Source organism: Coffea eugenioides, chromosome 3, assembly GCF_003713205.1.
Source record: "Coffea eugenioides isolate CCC68of chromosome 3, Ceug_1.0, whole genome shotgun sequence".
In the NCBI taxonomy this organism is placed as follows: Eukaryota; Viridiplantae; Streptophyta; class Magnoliopsida; order Gentianales; family Rubiaceae; genus Coffea; species Coffea eugenioides.
The window spans coordinates 16,630,653-16,648,570 of NC_040037.1; the positions used below are offsets into that span (position 1 = coordinate 16,630,653).

The following is a 17,918-nucleotide window of genomic DNA, read 5'->3' on the forward strand; positions in this document are numbered from 1 at the left end:
CAACTCCACATGGACTACCTCCTAAGAGGGAGTTAGATCATTAGATTACCTTGAAGCCAGGAGCAGAGCGATTCAAACTTAAACCTTACAAGTATCCCCATGCACACAAGTTTGAGATTGAGAAATAGGTTGCTGAAATGCTTACAAATAGGATTGTTAAGCACAGTTGTAGTCCCTTTGTCTCTCCTGTGTTGTTGGTTAAAAAGAAGGACAATACTTGGAGGTTATGTGTGGATTATAGGAAGTTAAATGAGCTTACTGTCAAGGACAGGTTCCCTATCCCAAACATTGACGAAATGCTGAATGAACTACATGGGATAAAATACATGTCTAAACTAGACCTTAGAGCTGGATATCATCAGTTGAGAGTCAAGACAGCTAATATACATAAGACTGCTTTCCAGACACATCATGATCATTTTGAGTTTTTAGTAATGCCATTTGGCCTAACTAATGCCCCAACTACCTTTCAATCTCTGATGAATAGAATATTTCAACCTTAGATGAGGAAGTTTGTATTGGTTTTCTTTGATGATATTCTAGTTTACAGTCCAACGTTGGAAGCACATGCACAGCATTTGAAAATTGTGTTAGGAGTCTTGGCTGACAACCAGCTTTACTGTAAAAGGTCTAAATGCTCCTTTGCTCAAACATCAGTGGAGTATTTGGGACACATTATCTCTGAGGAGGGAGTGAGTATGGAGGGAAGCAAGGTGGAATATATCTAGTCATGGCCTACTCCTAGCACAGTTAAAGAGCTGAGGGGATTTTTTGGATTGACTGGATACTATAGAAGGTTTATTAAAGGATATGGGGTTATTTGCAAACCATTAACTCAATTGTTGAAGAAGGAAAGTTTTGTGTGGAGTTATAATGCTCAAATAGCATTTTAAGACTTCAAAACAGCCATGACTACTGCACCAGTCCTGAAAATGCCAAATTTTAAGCTTCCTTTTGTGATAGAAACTGATGTATGTGGAGTTGAGATTGGAGCAGTCTTGATGCAGTAGGGACATCCCATAACCTTTCTTAGCAAGGCTCTATCTCCTCATAATTTGGGAATGTCTGTCTACGAAAAGGAACTGATGGCTTTAGTATTAGCAGTAACTAAATGGAAGCATTACTTGGTGGGCACCACTTTCTCATTAAGACTGATCATCAGGCTCTCAAATATTTGTTGGAACAAAGGCTTACTCATCCTTTGCAGCATAAATGGCTCACCAAATTACTGGGGTTGGACTATGAGATCCAGTACAAAAAGGGGTCTGACAATGGGGTTGCTGACGCCTTATCTATGAGAAGGATGGAAGGAGAATATGAAGAGCGAGAAGTAGTGAATCACCTTTGTATTATCTCGGCAGTGCAGCCAGTTTGGATGAAAGAACTGACTGAGAGTTATGAGGGTGATGGGGTGGCCCATAGCATCATATCACAACTGCTGTTAGATCCTAATGCTTGCTCAGGGTATCAGCTGGAGAAAGGACTACTCAAATTCAGAGGGAAATCGTATGTAGGAGGAGCTAATAGGGTTAGGCACAATTTAATCAAGGTCTTGCATGACTCAGCTGTGGGAGGCCATTCTGGTCAAAGGGTGTGTTTGCAGAGGGTGCAATCTCTATTTCATTGGCCTGGTATCAAAAAGGATGTCATACAATTTGTGCAAGCTTGTGACATTTGCCAAAGAAATAAACATGAAAATATTCCTTATCCTGCGCTGCTGCAACCACTTCCAGTCCCTCAACTGGCTTGGACACATCTGACCATGGACTTCATTGAGCAACTCTTTCTCTCCAAAGGGTATGACATTATTCTGGTTGTGGTGGATCGTTTTACCAAGTTCAGCCACTTTATGAAGTTGTCCCATCCTTATTCTGCACAGCAGGTAGCTCAGCTGTTCCTTGACCATGTGTATAAGTTACATGGTTTGCCTGAATCTATCACTTCTGACAGGGATAAGGTATTCATTAGCAAATTTTGGCGGGAGCTCTTTCGCACTTTGGGAATTGGTTTGCACTATAGCTCATCTTATCACCCTCAAACAGATGGTCAAAGTGAGAGGGTCAATCAGTGTCTAGAAAGTTATCTCAGGTGCATGTGTAGTGAGCATCCATCTCACTGGAGTGACTGGTTGTCTTCAGCAGAGTTATGGTATAATACAAATTTTCACACAAGCTTGCAGCTTACACCTTTCGAAGCCTTATATGGTTACAAGTCAGTGCATCTATCTCTAGGCCCCTTTCATGACAGTGTCATTTCTGTAGCAACTGATATGATGTAGGAGAGACTTCAAGTTCTAGCAAATATCAAGGACAACCTCGCCAAGGCTCAGAGTCGCATGAAACATTTTGCTGACCAGAACAGGACAGAAAGGACTTTCCTAGTAAGTGATTGGGTATTCTTGAAACTACAGCCCTATAGACAACAGACTGTGGCCATTAAGAAGAGTTTAAAACTATCTGCTAAGTACTACGGACCCTTCCAGGTCATTGAGAAGGTTGGGGTAGCAGCTTATAAGCTACAACTACCAGAAAGAGCTCGAGTCCATCCAGTGTTCCACGTTTCATTGTTAAAGAAGAAGGTTGGAGTTGCTCAGGACATAGAGCCCACTCTTCCTGAGCCTGATGTTTCTGATCAGTGTATACTATATCCTGAGAAAGTATTACGAAGGAGGGCTGTTATGCGCAAGTCTCAACCTGTCATTCAGTATATGGTGAAATGGAATCATCTACAAGAGTCGGAATCTTCTTGAGAGGACAAAAGTTTCATTGATAAACAGTTCCCTAATTTCTTAGCTTGCGGACAAGCTTGATGTTAACAGGGGGGGAATGTCAGGCACCAAAGGAATAATAAACTTGTCGTTTTGGGAAGGCTTGCCTGCGTTTTAGTGTAAGAGGCAAAACGATGTAGTTAGACTTATTCAGACAATTAGTGCTTGTTGTTCAAGTTAGTTAGTGGGATAGCAGAATTCTATAAATGATTCCCTTCCCTCTTGTAACGAATTTAGCATGAAATATACCAGATTCATTTTTTCTCTCTCTTCTCAGTTGCTCTCTCTCTCTCTCTCTTTCTCTCGTCCCTTGCTTCCTCTGCCTTCTTCCCCATTCCTTCACCCTGCTGAACCTCTCCCAATAATCTATCTTAGAAGCCTTCGCCTGACATGTTGTCACAAAATTCACCCTTGTCTCCCAATTTTGGCCCTGTATTCAATTGAGCCTTCTCTTTAAACTCATGATCTTTTATACTTAAATCCCTTGCTTCATGAATTCAATTGAGCCTTCTCTAAACTCATGATCTTTCATACTTAATTCCTTTCCTCCCTTCCATAACACTACCATCAAATATTAGAATGATAATGCATTCTTTTTTTTTTTTATAGAAAGAGTGAAAAATTTTATTAATATCAAACTAAATCTGCTTCAATAGCAGAAATAACAAAATAAGGTGGAGAGTCATTCCACATATGTGAATCTGAAATTGATAATGCATGCTTAATTAAAAGGTGAGCAACATTATTGTTATTTCTAAGAAATCCAAGAAACCTCCCAAGTTAAGAAATTGTGCAAGTGCAAAATGATAATGCATTCTGTGACGACCCCACCTCCCCTGGGGCGTACCCCAAGGTTTAGCGGACCGTTTGCCCAATTCTTGTCATGACTCGCTCGCTCACTCACTCCAAATAAAATAGTTTACGACTTCAAGAGTAAATGAAATAACAGCTCCCAAGTTTGGAACGTACATGTACATTCATTTCTATTTCAAATATTCATACAATTTCAAATACAACAAAAGATTTAAGTTCTAGATACATTCACTCCTAATCGAGCACTAGCGCGAGTACAATCGCAAAAATTTAAAAACTAGACTATGCTAGCCTGTACCAGTTTCACGCCCTAACTCGTACCCCCTGTAAGAAAAATAAATTTAACGGAATAGAGTGACTTAAAACTCAGTGCGGTTCCAAATAACAAGTTGACCATTATTTAAAAGTGCAAGTATCAAAATAGCATAGTAGCGAGCATAACAAGTCAAGAAAATGAGTAATAACACTTCGTACAACCAACCACTAGATATTTAACATGTCAAGTAAAAGGATATAGTCTGCTCTCGGGAGCAGGTTCGTGGCCACTTGTTCAAAATCTGTTGACACTCCGTCAACCATAGAATTATGACAAGTCCAGTAGAGCACCACTTAACTACGATCTCCATCCATCATTCAAACCCCCTACCGGGCTTGAAATTCAAGATAAACACGTGTGGTAATACTCGAGCATACCGATTAGTCGAGAAGATAACACTCTACTCGACAAAACAAGAAACCCAGGGTTCGTTATCTGATCGACCAAACTCTTGCTGGCTAAACTCGAATAACTAGCCACAGGGTTTCTGGAATTTCAGACAGGATGGAAGTTATATGCATGTATATCAAGTCAATTGCAACCAAAGAACAAGAATATATCACATTAGGGCAAGTGCGATAAACTACACCCTTGTCTGACCAAACCAATCAAATATCAAGTATTTAAATCAAATATCATGTTCAATCATGTACTTGGAAGAACTCACCAAAGATTTAGTGTTTATCAAAATCACGCTCAGGTACAACTCCTTGGTTGGAGTCCAAATCTGTTATAGAATATCATTTACGAGTTTAAAACCCAGTAGGATTCGAAACATAGGAGTTTTGTTTCAAGAAGATCAAGTAAATGAAACTTATTTAAGTAGTAGTCATATGACTTATCAAACTCTAAAAAATTCATGCTCGCTCTTTTAGTTTCGATAAAGAAGTGATTTATACTTTGGAAGTCGCACTTGGTATGAAAAATCAAGAAAATCGTATTTTTAAGGGTCGCTACTTTCACTTTTTAAAGGGTACAAGTTTCGGCAAAAACTTCAACTTATGTATCTCTTACTAACGAAAACTCGAATACCATAAACAATCGAAGTTTGCTTCAACCTCGAGTCATCGCTCAAGTCTCAAGTTCTCTCGCCGAACCCTTGAGTGAAAATTTAGGCAGCATACCCTTTGTATTTCACTATTTTTCAGCCACTTATGGCTTCATTTTTTTTCCTCAACTCAGCGCAAATTCAACACATAAACAAGCTTAACAAAATAGCTCTTCAACTAGGCACATCATCCAAATACAAGTCAATTCTAGCAATGAAACCATCAAGATCAAAGTTGGAAACCAGTTTTAAAGAAGAAATTATAAGTGGCAGATTGTCATCCTTCGGTGTTTTGGTCATAACTGTAGTTAGGTATATCAAATCGAGGTAAATTTTATGGTGTTTCAAAACTAAGACATAGACCTACATTTCTTATGAAGACATCGACACCTAGTTCTCGCATTTTTAGGGTAAAAAATGGACGGTCAGAAGCAAATGAAAAACAGGTCAGGAAAATTAGAGTTTTTGCGCAGTCAGGAGTGTTCTGGCCAAAACATAAGCTAAAATGATCCAATTGATCTGAAATTTTGTAAGTAGAATAACTCAAATACCTATAACTTTCATGTTTTGTCCAAAAGCTGATTCAATCTACAACATGGAGAAATTCGTAACCCAAGTTGATTCCAAAAACAGGGCAGAACTGACATTCACTACCAAATGCTGGAAATTCAACTTTTAACTCTAAAAAGTAACATTAAGCCATTAATCACTTCATCAATTCCATATCCTAGCTCAATAACATCATTTACTAGGTAAACAATAATAATCAAAGCTGAAACAAACCCTAGCTAAACATTCCACTACACCATCAAAACTAAACAATCAACCATAACAAGTCAAGATTAAAAGTTTCTATACTAAACTTAGCAAGATTAAGCAAGAGGAAAGGAAGTTTTAGCCGTATACCTTCCAAAAGTCTCTTGAAAATGAAGAACCAACCACTATCTCCCAAGATTTCCATCACTTCTAGCCTTTTAAGCACCAAGATGAAACTTTAATCGGTTTAGTTTTGTTGATTTCACTCAAACAAAGCTTGATTCAAGGTTGGAGTTGGAGTTGTTTTTCTCTCTTTTTCCCTCTCTTGCACTCGGCCAACCAAGAAGAAAAGTGGGGAAGATGAACCAAAAATGAAGGATAAGAAGGAAGGAAATTAGTTGCTCAAACACCTCTTGGATGGTCGCCACTTGTCGCTACAATATGATTTCTTATTTTTGTTTCTTTTCTCCCTTTTCTTTTGGTCAAGAATTTCGGCCACTTTAAGGGTTAATTAGGGACTAATTAGCTGAATAAAAATCAAGGAGATTAAGGTAATAAAGTAGTGTTCAAGTGGTGTATTCAATCGGTAGCAAACAGTGCACATCGGTTCAAGCCTATTTTCCTTAACTCTCACGTATTTGTGTTTTTACTTATGGTTCACTAGCTTATTATTAGCACTTCTGATAACACATTTCCTCTTATTTAAAACTCACTCTTAACTACCAAATTTAGTACACACACTTCCACAATTAATCAGACTGCCAAAATACGTAAAAACCCTATTTTACCCTAACTATAAAAGGAAAGATAAAACTCTTAATTCTATTATTTATTAGAACTAGTGAGAGAGTAAAATTAGTAGAAAAAGGAATTATAAATGAACTTATTCAAAATGAATAAGAGAATTATACGGAAAATATAGGTGAATTTCCAAGTCCTCACACATTCTTGCTACAGCATCATCAAAGCTACATCATAATCAAAGATCAGAATTACAGTGTATTCTTACTACCTCATCCAATCTTCCTTCCTGTTTTGCTACAACAACACAGTCAATGGTTAAAACTATAGTGATTCTCAGTGCACAACCAGACCTCATTCTCTTCTTTGCTCATCATTAGACAATTGATCATGATTACCTTTCCCTCTTTTGCTTCACTCAAACCTCATCCTGGAAATCCAACATGACCACATCTCAAATTTGCCTTTTTCCTATGTGCAAAAGACATGATTCAATCACAAGGATGGCAGATATACCATTGCAAATAAATTCATGATTAACATAGATTTAGGGATGGCAACGGGACGGGGTTGGGGCGGGGAAGGGGTCCCCCGTCCCCCGCCCCGTTGTCTATTAATTCCCCCCGACCCCCGCCCCGTCCCCCGCCTCCTGCTCCCCCTGCCCCGGCCCGCTTCCCCCGTGAGGGCACTCGCGGGGTTAATAAAATTTTATTATAGTTAAATTCTAATAAATAATCAAGTATTAAAATATCAACACATCACCAAGTTATTATTCATTATAATTTTACAATTGAAACTCATAAAAATAATCAAACAAAAGTTATTTGAATACAATCCAACATGATGAAATAAATACAACTAAAATAGTCAAATTTTCACTTTTGGTACAAATATAATCACTAATTCATTATTATGTTTGTGCTTTTCTTTTTTGAGAAAAAAGTGTTATTCTATTAAGTGTAATTAGGAATTTAGTATAAATGTATTAGTAAATTTAGTATAACTAATTAATAAATTCTATTAGTAGACATGTATAATTATTCGTATAATTGATAATATCAATTATATTACATATACTAATATACATTATATAATACATCAAAGTAATAATATCATTATCATAAGTTTATAACTAATTAAATTACATATTATATATAATTATATATACATACTTTTTTTTGCGGGTGGCGGGACGGGGGATGGGGTGGGGGTATGCTCCCCCGCCCCTGCCCCCGCCCTAGCCCCCGCGGGGCGGGTGCCCGCGCATTGCCATCCCTACATAGATTCCGTTCAGCTTGCTATTTTTTTTTTAAGTTTTATAAAAAAATATTATAATGATTTGACGTATATAAAATAAAAAAATAATAAAAAAGAAATATTGACATATGAAACATACATTTAAGAATACATATATTCTTATAGTTAACCTAATACATAAACCAGAAAGGAACACAAACGTTACCTGTTATATTCCATAATTACAAAATATCCTCCTGTCCAAGGTGGCCTTATTGACAAAAAGGTCATGACAGTACTTCTAAGTTCTAACTTAGACAATTAGACAAAGACGCTTGGAACTGATTCAACCGGTTTGCAATCAACTTCTCTCAGTACAGTCTGCAACCCTCTACCGGCTGCATTTCCAAGGGGATGCAACCCATGAGCGGGTCCAGTCATGTATGCCCGGTTTTCCCTCTCCTTGGCAAATGAGATGCCAAAACGACTCTCCACATCTACCAAGAAAAATCATTAGTATTAATTTCGAACATAATCTATATAGAAAGCTGGTCATTAAAACATACTTTGATCGTGACTTTTGAGTTTTTTAGAATAATTCAATTAAAATACTTAAAAAATACCATAGATAAAAGGAGAAAATGGAAATTAAAAGCTTTTCAAAAAATGATCTACAACTGTACGAGATTTGCTATTAAAAAAAAGACCTATAACCAACTGAGCGCGGAACAAAATATGAAAGCAAAATGTGTCACAGCATTGGTTAAAAATTACTAGTTTAAGAATATTGTCATTTTTGTGTCCTAGGCTTAAAATTCAATCTCAAATATTCATTTAAAAATAACTAATACAATAGTGTTTCACCAATATTGTAAAACTACTTGCCAATTTTCTTAACATGGTATGATTTATGCCAAACAAAATGATTCAGTTAAAAAAAAGTCATGATTACATATCATATAAAGAGTTAATGTCTAGAAATGTGCATATCAAAGTACAACCAAAAAAAAAAACCAAATAACAACAAAAAATATATATACCTTGTGCAAGATTGGGATGGAGCTGGCCATCCCTAGTAAGAGCCATCATAACCTGGGGAATTCCAAGAGGGAGATTATCACCTCTATCAATTTGCCAAAAGTGGATAGTTTTGCCATAGGTTTTGCAAACCTTTTCAAGATCTTGCCTTTGAATAGGGCCAGGAACACCAGGCATGAAGAGGTAGCCACCCTTTACCTCGAACTCGTGAGTGTGCCAAAAGGGCTTCTCATTATCAGGCAAAGTCAAGAATAATTCCTCAGAGATTATGTACTCTAAGCCAATGAGTTTGCCATCATCATCAGGCTTATCATATATCAAACACTGCCTGAAATCCTCATTTTGATGCCCACAAAAGTGGTGTGCCTCCACTTGCCTTGTCATGTCATGCGCATAGAAATGGAATCTAAAATAAATGATCAAACAACAGAAAATATCAAGAACAGATGTAAATGAAAGAATCAAAACATACACTAGTAATTCTTTTTGCTTTTATAAAATATATTTTTTGGATTGCTTTTTTTGTAGGAGTTCTATTTTTATTACTTTTCTGTTACAATCTTTGGATACAAGTTCTATTTTTTTGGCTGGAGAATTTGTTTTGAAAAAAATCTTCAACTTTTTTTTTTGGGGTAAAAATTACTAACCAGTTAATTCGAATCAATTCATCTGCTCAATTGGGAGAACAATAGCACATCTAGAACATAATTAATCAACTGGAAAACCACAAAAGTAGCAAATACAGAACTAAATTACTTAACAGACAAACCATTAAAAACAATTAATAATTTTACTTTAGTTTCTTAGCCACTAACTGAAAAGGATGAAAAATGAAAAGCTCAAAGCTGTAAAGCAGAAAGGATAATATATAGCCCTTGAATTCTGATAAACTATCCTCCATCTGCGTTCAACAAAAACTATAAACAGCCAAGAAATTAATTATAGATTAGGAAAAGAGCCAAAAAAAAAAAAGAAATGGTGAAAAGGAAGAAGAAGAAGAAATGGTAATTACGCGCAGAGGTGCTGGTGGATTTTGTTAACAGGACCAAAGCCCTGAAGAGTGGCGGTGGCAGTTTCAAGAAGGGCAGTGCTGGTCTGAGTTGGCTCCCCGGGAACCTCCGGCTGGGTTGACACATTCTCACCTTCCATAGCTCTTTCAATTTTGTAGCAGATAATCTGACTCTGGTCTTGTGAGCTCCGAACTGAAGAAGAAGAAACTCAAAACTTTTACTGATGAATTTAGTCCATCCGGGGAGATGAGAAGGGAGCTTATAACTCGGCAGCAGTTGCATGCCGATTGACACGTTGCATGAAACGTGGCAGATTTGGTTGTGTTTAGTTTGTAAACGTGGCAAACAGGTTTGTTTGTTATGCTTAGTCTTTCGGTCGGGTTTTCTCAAGTCCTAGAGTCCGATAAAAAATTTATTATAACACTTTTTAAAATGTAGTGCACGTGAGTTAAAAAATAGTTAAAAATATATAAAAGATTTGCAAGGTGCAAAAAAAATTTTCAAAAAGTGGCAATCGAAACCAGGCCTTACTCTGCGATGCTTGTGATATTAGGTAAGTGGTGGGGAAAGTTTCACAAAAAGTCATCTCTTTATGCGTTGTTACGAAGGAACACTCCAAGTGTTTGTGCAGTTGATAAAAAAAATTGAATTTACAAAAAATGTTTTCATGAAAATTAATTTTGAATTTTGATACTGAATAAGTGTAAAATCTAGTGGTATGAAAATGTGCAAAAAGATAATTATTTGATAGTTACTTATAGTCCTAAATAGTAGTTAGTAAAATAATTTAGGGATTTCCACATAACTTCAAAGAAAAGAAGAGATAACACATGCTAATGGGTAACTAATTTTTTTTTTTTATCATTTGTTGCATGATTAGTTGGGCCAACTAAATTATAATAACTCTAATAATATTGCATCTTGGATCGGGGGAGGGATGGGGAGGGTGGCACGGGGGTGGGAGTGTAAGCAAGAAGTCTCAGGTTCGAGTCCTCCTACTTACACTAAAAAAAAAAAAAAAACATCTTGGATCTTCTCATCAGATCTCAATATTAGTTTTGAATTTGAACTAGTTGGATAGCAGAACTAAAGGAATAGACATGCACAGATATCTATGAAACGGCTCGTTTAATTAGTTACATTTGATGATTTGTGATTCACAGTGTAATCTTTTATATTTTGTAACTCTATTAAAGCTTATGATTTTTTAGATCAAATATATCTGTGATATATTTAATATATTTTCTGCCATTGGTACAAATTACTTTGTCAAGCAAATCGTGTTGGACGATTTTCAGCTAGATGATTGATAATATTGACTTATGTTTTATTAAAAAAGTTAAATTCTAATAACTCTTATAAGTTCCAATCGACTAGAGTATCGAGTAGAATAATTCATGTTGCAACCTTAATTCAAGTCACCATAGTATAAATAGATTTTTAATTGTAATTAAATTTCCTTTAGTTTGTCTTTTTTTCCTTGTTCGTAATTTCCTTAATTGATATGCTTTCCTAATCATATACATAATAGAAAATAATTTGGCAAAGGAAATTTGTAAAAGAAAAATTAGAAGGGATAAAAAATAACTTAGGATAAATATTCTGTTTGGAGGGGGTAAAGTAATAAAAATTTGGCTGAAAATGCTAATACCAAAGAAATTTTACAAAGTTTTGGGAAGCAGCTGCCTGCCCGTCTCCGTAGCTGCAGATCTTAATTTCCACTACCGCGTTCCTGGCATTGACTACAAAGCATGGTGGAGGAAATTTAACTGAAAATCCGGCAGCCATTCCTCGTTTTTAATCTCCAATCCTTGTCATCTTTTCTGCTCAAGTGTTGTATGGATTAATATTTCTATGTGCATTGGCACCAGCATACACATTAATTTTTGGCTGCATAAAAAACTATCAAGCCTCATCAGAATATTCGAGGACTTGAGAATCATAATACTTCCCAAGATCATAGCTTTCAAGAGTCATCCTTGTTTACCACTTTGATTATTTGTTTGCATCCTTGTTTACCACTTTGAGATATTTGTTTGCATAGGAATCCAGAATTTTCCAAGAAAACAAAGGACGTCAATGTTTTCTTTTACAAGCCCTTAATTTTTTTTTTAAATTAAACTCTTAATGTTTTCTTTTATATTGATTTGTTTCGATTGAGTCCTTTAAAATTAATTTCTTTAACTTTTCTTCATTTTTTTCAAGAGCACTTTATTGATAGATGGTTTAGCATGGATGCCTGCCTATTTATAAAATAGAGTCAAAACTCAAAAGTTACATAGAGGATGAGCAAGCTACGTTACATTCAAGATATCCTACTAAAGTACGTTACAAAATCCTGTTGGGGAAAGTAGTACGAATACGCCTTACGAGTGCAGAAATTTTTCTAACAAATTTACTAAAGAACAAGAAGGAGAAATTTAGCAAGTTCTTGAGGCATGATTAAACATTATTCTTAAGGTGTTTATTGCTCCATTACATTCAGAAGTGTACTGCTGAGTTAAGGCAATATATCGCTAGAATATAACAAAAACAAAGAACCCTCGTCAGCAAAAACAAAAGTTCTAAACTAAGGAGTGAATAATGAGAAAAGTTAGTTAATTTGCTTTGGAACTTGTTTGCTTATATTCAGAATCAATTTGGACCAAATGGATTAGATCTAATTTTCTTAAAGATCGAAGTTTTTGGGCTGCTAAACCACCTTCTGATTGCTCTTGGGCTTGGTTAAAATTACTAAAATTGTGACAAGAGGTGAGATCGTGTTTTAAACATGTTATTGGAACTGGTGAATATACGTTTCTTTGGTGAGACAAGTGGCATCCAGCAGGACATCTCTATCTTTTGCTTGAAGGCAGATTCTCCGACAATCCAGCCTTGGGAAGATTTCACAAAGTTGCAAAAATTATACATGCTGATACTTGTAGTTGGCCTCGACTTCCTACGGAAAACATGAGAAATTTGGCTGACAACATACCTAATTATGAGCTTTCAAGTGCTACAGAAGACAAGGTGGTGTGGTGTGTAGAGAAAGAAGAAGAATTCACTGTGCAAAAAGCTTGGAACTTCTTTAGATCGTGTAGGCCGATTGTATCTTGGCACAGCATTGTTTGGTATCCAAAACCTATTTCCCGTCATTCCTTCATCCTTTGGTTGGCTGTTCAAGAGAGACTATCAACCCAGAATAAGCTTCTCAATTATGGTGTTACTGCATCAGTTTCATGTAGGTTTTGTCGAGATAATGTTGAAAGTCATGATCACCTATTTTTCTCTTGTCCATTCACTTACAGATTATGGGGGTATTTATTGTAGAAATGCAATATCATATGGTTTGAAGGTAGTAGGTAGAAGACTATTCGTTGGGCTACCATGACAATGAAGGCCAAAAATTTCCTGAATTTGGTGCATAAACTGGTGCTAGCTGCTGCATTTTATTGTGTTTGGAATGAAAGAAATCAAAGGATATTCACAAACTCTTGCATTGATGCTTTAAATCTACAGAAATAAGTGTGCTCCTTAGTGAGAAGTAGGCTGATGTGCTTGACAGGGCTCATTAAGTCTCAACTCTATATGTGGCTGCAACGCGAATGAATTTGTCTTAATCCATATTTCGGCCATAACTAATATTTTATTACAATTTTGGTTGGATTTTGATTGTTCCTATCTCTTTGTTTTTTTGACTGATCCCAAAAAAAAAAAAACTTGTTTGTTTATAGTAGTGATGTTTTAAAACATTAATCACACCAACGTTCACATCCTTACATGTTTTAGACACCACAAGACACGACTAATACACGCACAACGTCGAAAAGGTATTAAGAAAATGCTTTAGGAAATTTGATCGTTACACAGGATTCGTGGACAGATACAAGAAGACTCATCTGCCGACCCAGTTAGATACTTAGACTATGTCAGGAATCATAAGTGATGCGACGTAGTTTTGGACCAATGCGGCATCGTTTTAGAGATTGCTAGGAGAAATAAGTAGTGCGACGTAGTTTTGGTGTGAATTCATATTCTTGCGAGATACGGTGTCGTTGCACTGCAAAGTTAGTTAGGAAATCTGTTATAATTGTTTCAATTAGTTACAAAGTCAGTGAGTACTGATGAAATGTAAATAATGCTATAAATAGCAAAAGGGTGAAGAAAGGCGGCAATCAGATTCATAATTTAAATTTTCAAATGAAAATATCTTCTCATTTCTCTCAATTCTCTCTTAGATCATGAACAAACTCTCTCTCTCTTTCTTTCTCCGCAATTCATCAGGTTGATTCCTGACAAGTGGTAATCAGAGCCTTCAATCCTCGGTGGAATTCGCATAACTTTCGATGGCAAATGGTACTAGACTCAAGAATTTGGATGAACAACTTAGGAAACTTGAGACTAGGGTTCAAATTCAAGTCGATTCCATGCAAGCAGAGCTACAGGAAACTCGAACGCATATAGATACCAGAATGGAGGAGCTCGATAAGAAGATTGATACATTAATGGCAAGAATGGAGACGAAGTTGACTTCATTTCTTCAAGCTCTCAACAGAGACAGAGCAGCTGCAACAGGGGAATCTCCTCCACAAGAGAAGCCTCATTTATTGTCCAATCCACATGCAAAATTCAAGGAATGGGTTGATCAATCAGCAGCGAGCAAGGAGCGCATGGTTACAGTTCCGAATCCTCCTAAGGTAGACCTTCCTTTCTTTGAAAGGGATAGGCCTCAGGAGTGGATCAGGAAATGTGAGAAATATTTTCTAATTCATCAACTCCCTGAGGACCAGAAGTTGGAAGTAATGGAGATGTATCTGGTAGGGAAAGCAGAAATATGGTTTCAACGAGTCAAGAGGAGCAAAAGAAGAATCTCTTGTGAAGAATTCTACGAACTATTGAAGAGGAGATTTGGAGATAGAGGAAGAAGAGATGAGGTGGAGGAATTCAATAAACTTCACCAAACCGGCACTGTCAAGGACTACCAAGAGATATTTGAAGAACTGAGTTCCTTGATGTTAGTGAGGGATCCTCACCTCTCTGAATCTTACTTTGTTTCCAGTTTCATCAGTGGCATTAAAGAGGAAATTAGGCCTATGGTTAAGATGTTGAAGCCTAATACCTTAATTGAGGCTTTTGAGATTGCAGAGTGGCAGGAACAATCACTGGCATTGAATGGAAGGTATGCCAAAAACACTAGGAACTTGGAGCCTGGGGAAAATTCGAGGTATCTAGTGCCTTGTCAACAGCCAACACAGGGGGAAAGGTTTCAGAACCATTTGGTCAAAAGAAGGTAAATTCTGAGAGCACTAACCTGGAAAATAAGAAGATCTCTTCTCAGGAGATCTTGAACAGAAATAACAATCATCTGTGTTTTAAGTGTGGGAAGAGGTTTAGTCCTAGCCATCAGTGCAAATACAGGCATTTGAATTTCATTCTAGAAGAAAATGAGGAACCTGAATTTCTTGATGCCATTGGAGAATAGGATGAGTATACTGGCCATCCAGCGCAATCAGTAGATGTATCCCTGCATGCATTGACAACCTCTATCAAGAGACAAACTCTAAAGTTGCAAGGGGTGTTAAAAGGAAAAACTATATCTGTTCTGGTTGTCACTGGCATCACTAATAGTTTTTTGAACTCTACATTATTGAATACCATGACCTTAAGGACAGTTAAGATGACACCACTAAGGGCCACAATTGCTGATGGGACCACTATTTCCAGTGAGCTGTTTTGTCCCTATGTGACATGGAGCATCTAGGGGTATAACTTTAGCTTTCCTTTGGTAATCACGGAACTGGGGACATGGGATATGATACTTGGAGTAGATTGGATGGTGTAGTACAGTCCTATCACATTTGACTTCAAACAGTTGCTGATCAAACTATTAGAAGAAGGAGGGGAAATGGTGTTGGAAAGTGCAGCTGAGCAACCCTCAATAAAGCTGATCAGAGGAAAGGCAATAAAGAAGTTCATGCAGCAGAAACACAAAACCTTGACATCAATCTGTTCAGTGCCTGAGGATGGCAACTCAGATGATGTAAGTCCACTCCCTAGTGAAATCTAAGAATTACTGCACCAGTTCTCTGATGTGTTTGCTGAACCTACACAACTACCATCTAAAAGAACACATGACCATACCATACCTTTGAAACCAGGGGCTCAACCTCTTAAACTCAGACCCTATAGGTATCCACACTCCCAGAAAACAGAAATTGAAAACCAAGTGTCTAGCATGTTTCAAATTGGGATCATTAAGCCTAGTACTGGCCCATTTTCTTCTCCTGTCCTACTAGTAAAAAAAAAAGAGGGTACCTGGCATTTCTGTGTAGATTACAGGTACCTAAATGACCTCACCATCAAGGATAGGTACCCTATTCCCAATATTGAAAAGCTCTTAGATGAACCATTTGGCTCTAAGTTCTTCAGCAAGATTGACCTCAGATCTGGTTATCATCAAATCAGGGTCAAGGCTTGTGACATCCATAAAACAGCATTTCAAACTCACCAAAGCCATTATGAATTCCTAGTTGTGCCTTTTGGCCTCACTAATGCCCCTGCCTCTTTCCAATCCCTCATGAATGAGATTTTCTAGCCTTACCTCAGAAAATTTATACTTGTCTTCTTTGATGATATACTTATCTATAGCCCAGACATGCAATCCTATGTAAACCATCTGAGAACAGTGTTGACAATTCTGAGATCTCACTAGTTTTATGCAAAGATGTCCAAGTTCATGTTTGCTCAACTGAGAGTGGAGTACTTGGGCCATATCATATCCTACAATGGGGTTGAAATGGATGCTACTTAGGTTGAGTGCATAAGAGCCTGGCCAGTGCATGAAATTGTTAAGGTTTTGAGGGGATTTTTGGGCCTTACAGGTTACTACAGGAGGTTTGTGCAAGTTTATGGGCAAATCTGCAAGCTTTTGACTGAATTGTTGAGGAAGAACTCTTTTGGCTGGAATGAATCAGTAGTCACAGCCTTTCAGAATCTGAAGGATATCATGAGTACCACTCCTATGCTAAGAATGCCAGATTTTTCTAAGCCTTTTGTAGTGGAGACTGATGCTTGTAGTAAAGGCATAGGTGTTGTGTTGATGCAGGAAGGGCAACCCATAGCTTACCTCAGCAAAGCATTAAGTCCTAAGAACTTGGGACTATCTATATATGAAAATGAGTTGTTAGTTGTGGTGATAGCAGTGACAAAGTGGAAACACTACCTGGTGGGGTACCATTTCATCATAAGAACTGATCACCAGAGCTTGAGATTTTTGTTGGAACAAAGGCTGAATACCCTACTGCAGCATAAGTGTTTAACAAAGCTCTTAGGCTTGGATTATGAAATCCAATACAAGAAGGGAGCTGAGAATAAAGCTACTGATGCTTTGTCCAAGAAAGGATTTCAGGAGGAGGATTCTACAGAAGGAGCCTGTGTCAGTGAGGATTCTGCAGGGAAAGTATGTGTTATCTCTTGCATAAAGCCCCAATGGTTGGTAGATGTATCTGAGAGTTATGAAGATGACTCATCATGCCAAGAGAAAATTGCTCAACTACTGATAGACCCTACTTCTGTTGTTGACCATGAGTATGCAAATGGGATTTTAAGGTTCAGAAAGAAGATTTATGTTAGAGGTCATGGTAATCTGAGGAACCAAATCATTCAACATTTACATTCTTCTGCAGTAGGGGACCATTCTGATCAGTTGGGTTGCCTGAAGACACTAGGTACAGTCTTCTACTGGCCTAGGATGAAGAAGGATGTAGTTGAATTTGTCAAATACTGTGATGTCTACCAAAGGAACAAGCATGAGAATGTTCCTTACCCTGGCTTATTGCAGCTTCTGCCAGTGCCCAACCAAGCATGGTCACAGATCAGCATGGATTTCATTGAGAGATTGCCTAATTCTGAAGGTTCTGACACTATACTAGTGGTTATGGACAGGTTCACAAAATTCTCCCATTTCATTCCCCTCAAACATCCTTTCTCAGCAGTGGAAGTTGCCAAACTATTCTTGACACACGTTTTCAGACTCCATAGGTTACCAGATGTGATAGTCTCAGATAAGGACAAGCTCTTCACCAGTTTTTTTTGGCAAGAGCTGTTTAGACTGGTTGGCACTCGCTTAAACCTCAGCTTAGCTTACCATCCACAAACAGATGGTCAAAGTGAACGTGTTAATCAGTGTGTGGAAACATACTTAAGGTGCATGAG

The 17,918-nt window shown here is 37.3% G+C and overlaps 1 protein-coding gene across 2 annotated transcripts; it reads right to left on the reverse strand.

Annotated features, from left to right (window-relative positions):
* Positions 1 to 6,810: 6,810 nt before the first annotated feature.
* On the reverse strand, positions 6,811 to 9,933 carry LOC113766947 (oil body-associated protein 1A-like). 2 transcript variants are annotated; one of them, XR_003467827.1, is made up of 4 exons: positions 9,728 to 9,933; positions 8,718 to 9,121; positions 7,904 to 8,174; positions 6,811 to 6,912 (listed from the first exon to the last, which is right to left on the reverse strand). XR_003467827.1 is itself a non-coding variant. In XM_027311104.1 (3 exons), the coding sequence occupies exons 1-3, from the start codon at positions 9,862 to 9,864 to the stop codon at positions 7,999 to 8,001; spliced, it is 717 nt and encodes a 238-aa protein (XP_027166905.1). In that variant the 5' UTR covers positions 9,865 to 9,933; the 3' UTR covers positions 7,889 to 7,998. The 2 variants fall into 2 exon arrangements, 1 of the variants encoding a protein (XP_027166905.1); XM_027311104.1 differs by lacking the exon at positions 6,811 to 6,912 and having other exon boundaries at positions 7,889 to 8,174.
* Positions 9,934 to 17,918: the final 7,985 nt, after the last annotated feature.

Excerpts from the sequence above, each read along its gene's own strand:
- LOC113766947 (XM_027311104.1), bottom strand. The coding sequence starts at position 9,864 with ATGGAAGGTGAGAATGTGTCAACCCAGCCGGAGGTTCCCGGGGAGCCA. Across the intron at positions 9,122-9,727 it reads ATCCACCAGCACCTCTGCGC|ATTCCATTTCTATGCGCATG; the intron begins GTAATTACCATT and ends CATTTATTTTAG. Across the intron at positions 8,175-8,717 it reads CCATCCCAATCTTGCACAAG|ATGTGGAGAGTCGTTTTGGC; the intron begins GTATATATATTT and ends TTTTCTTGGTAG.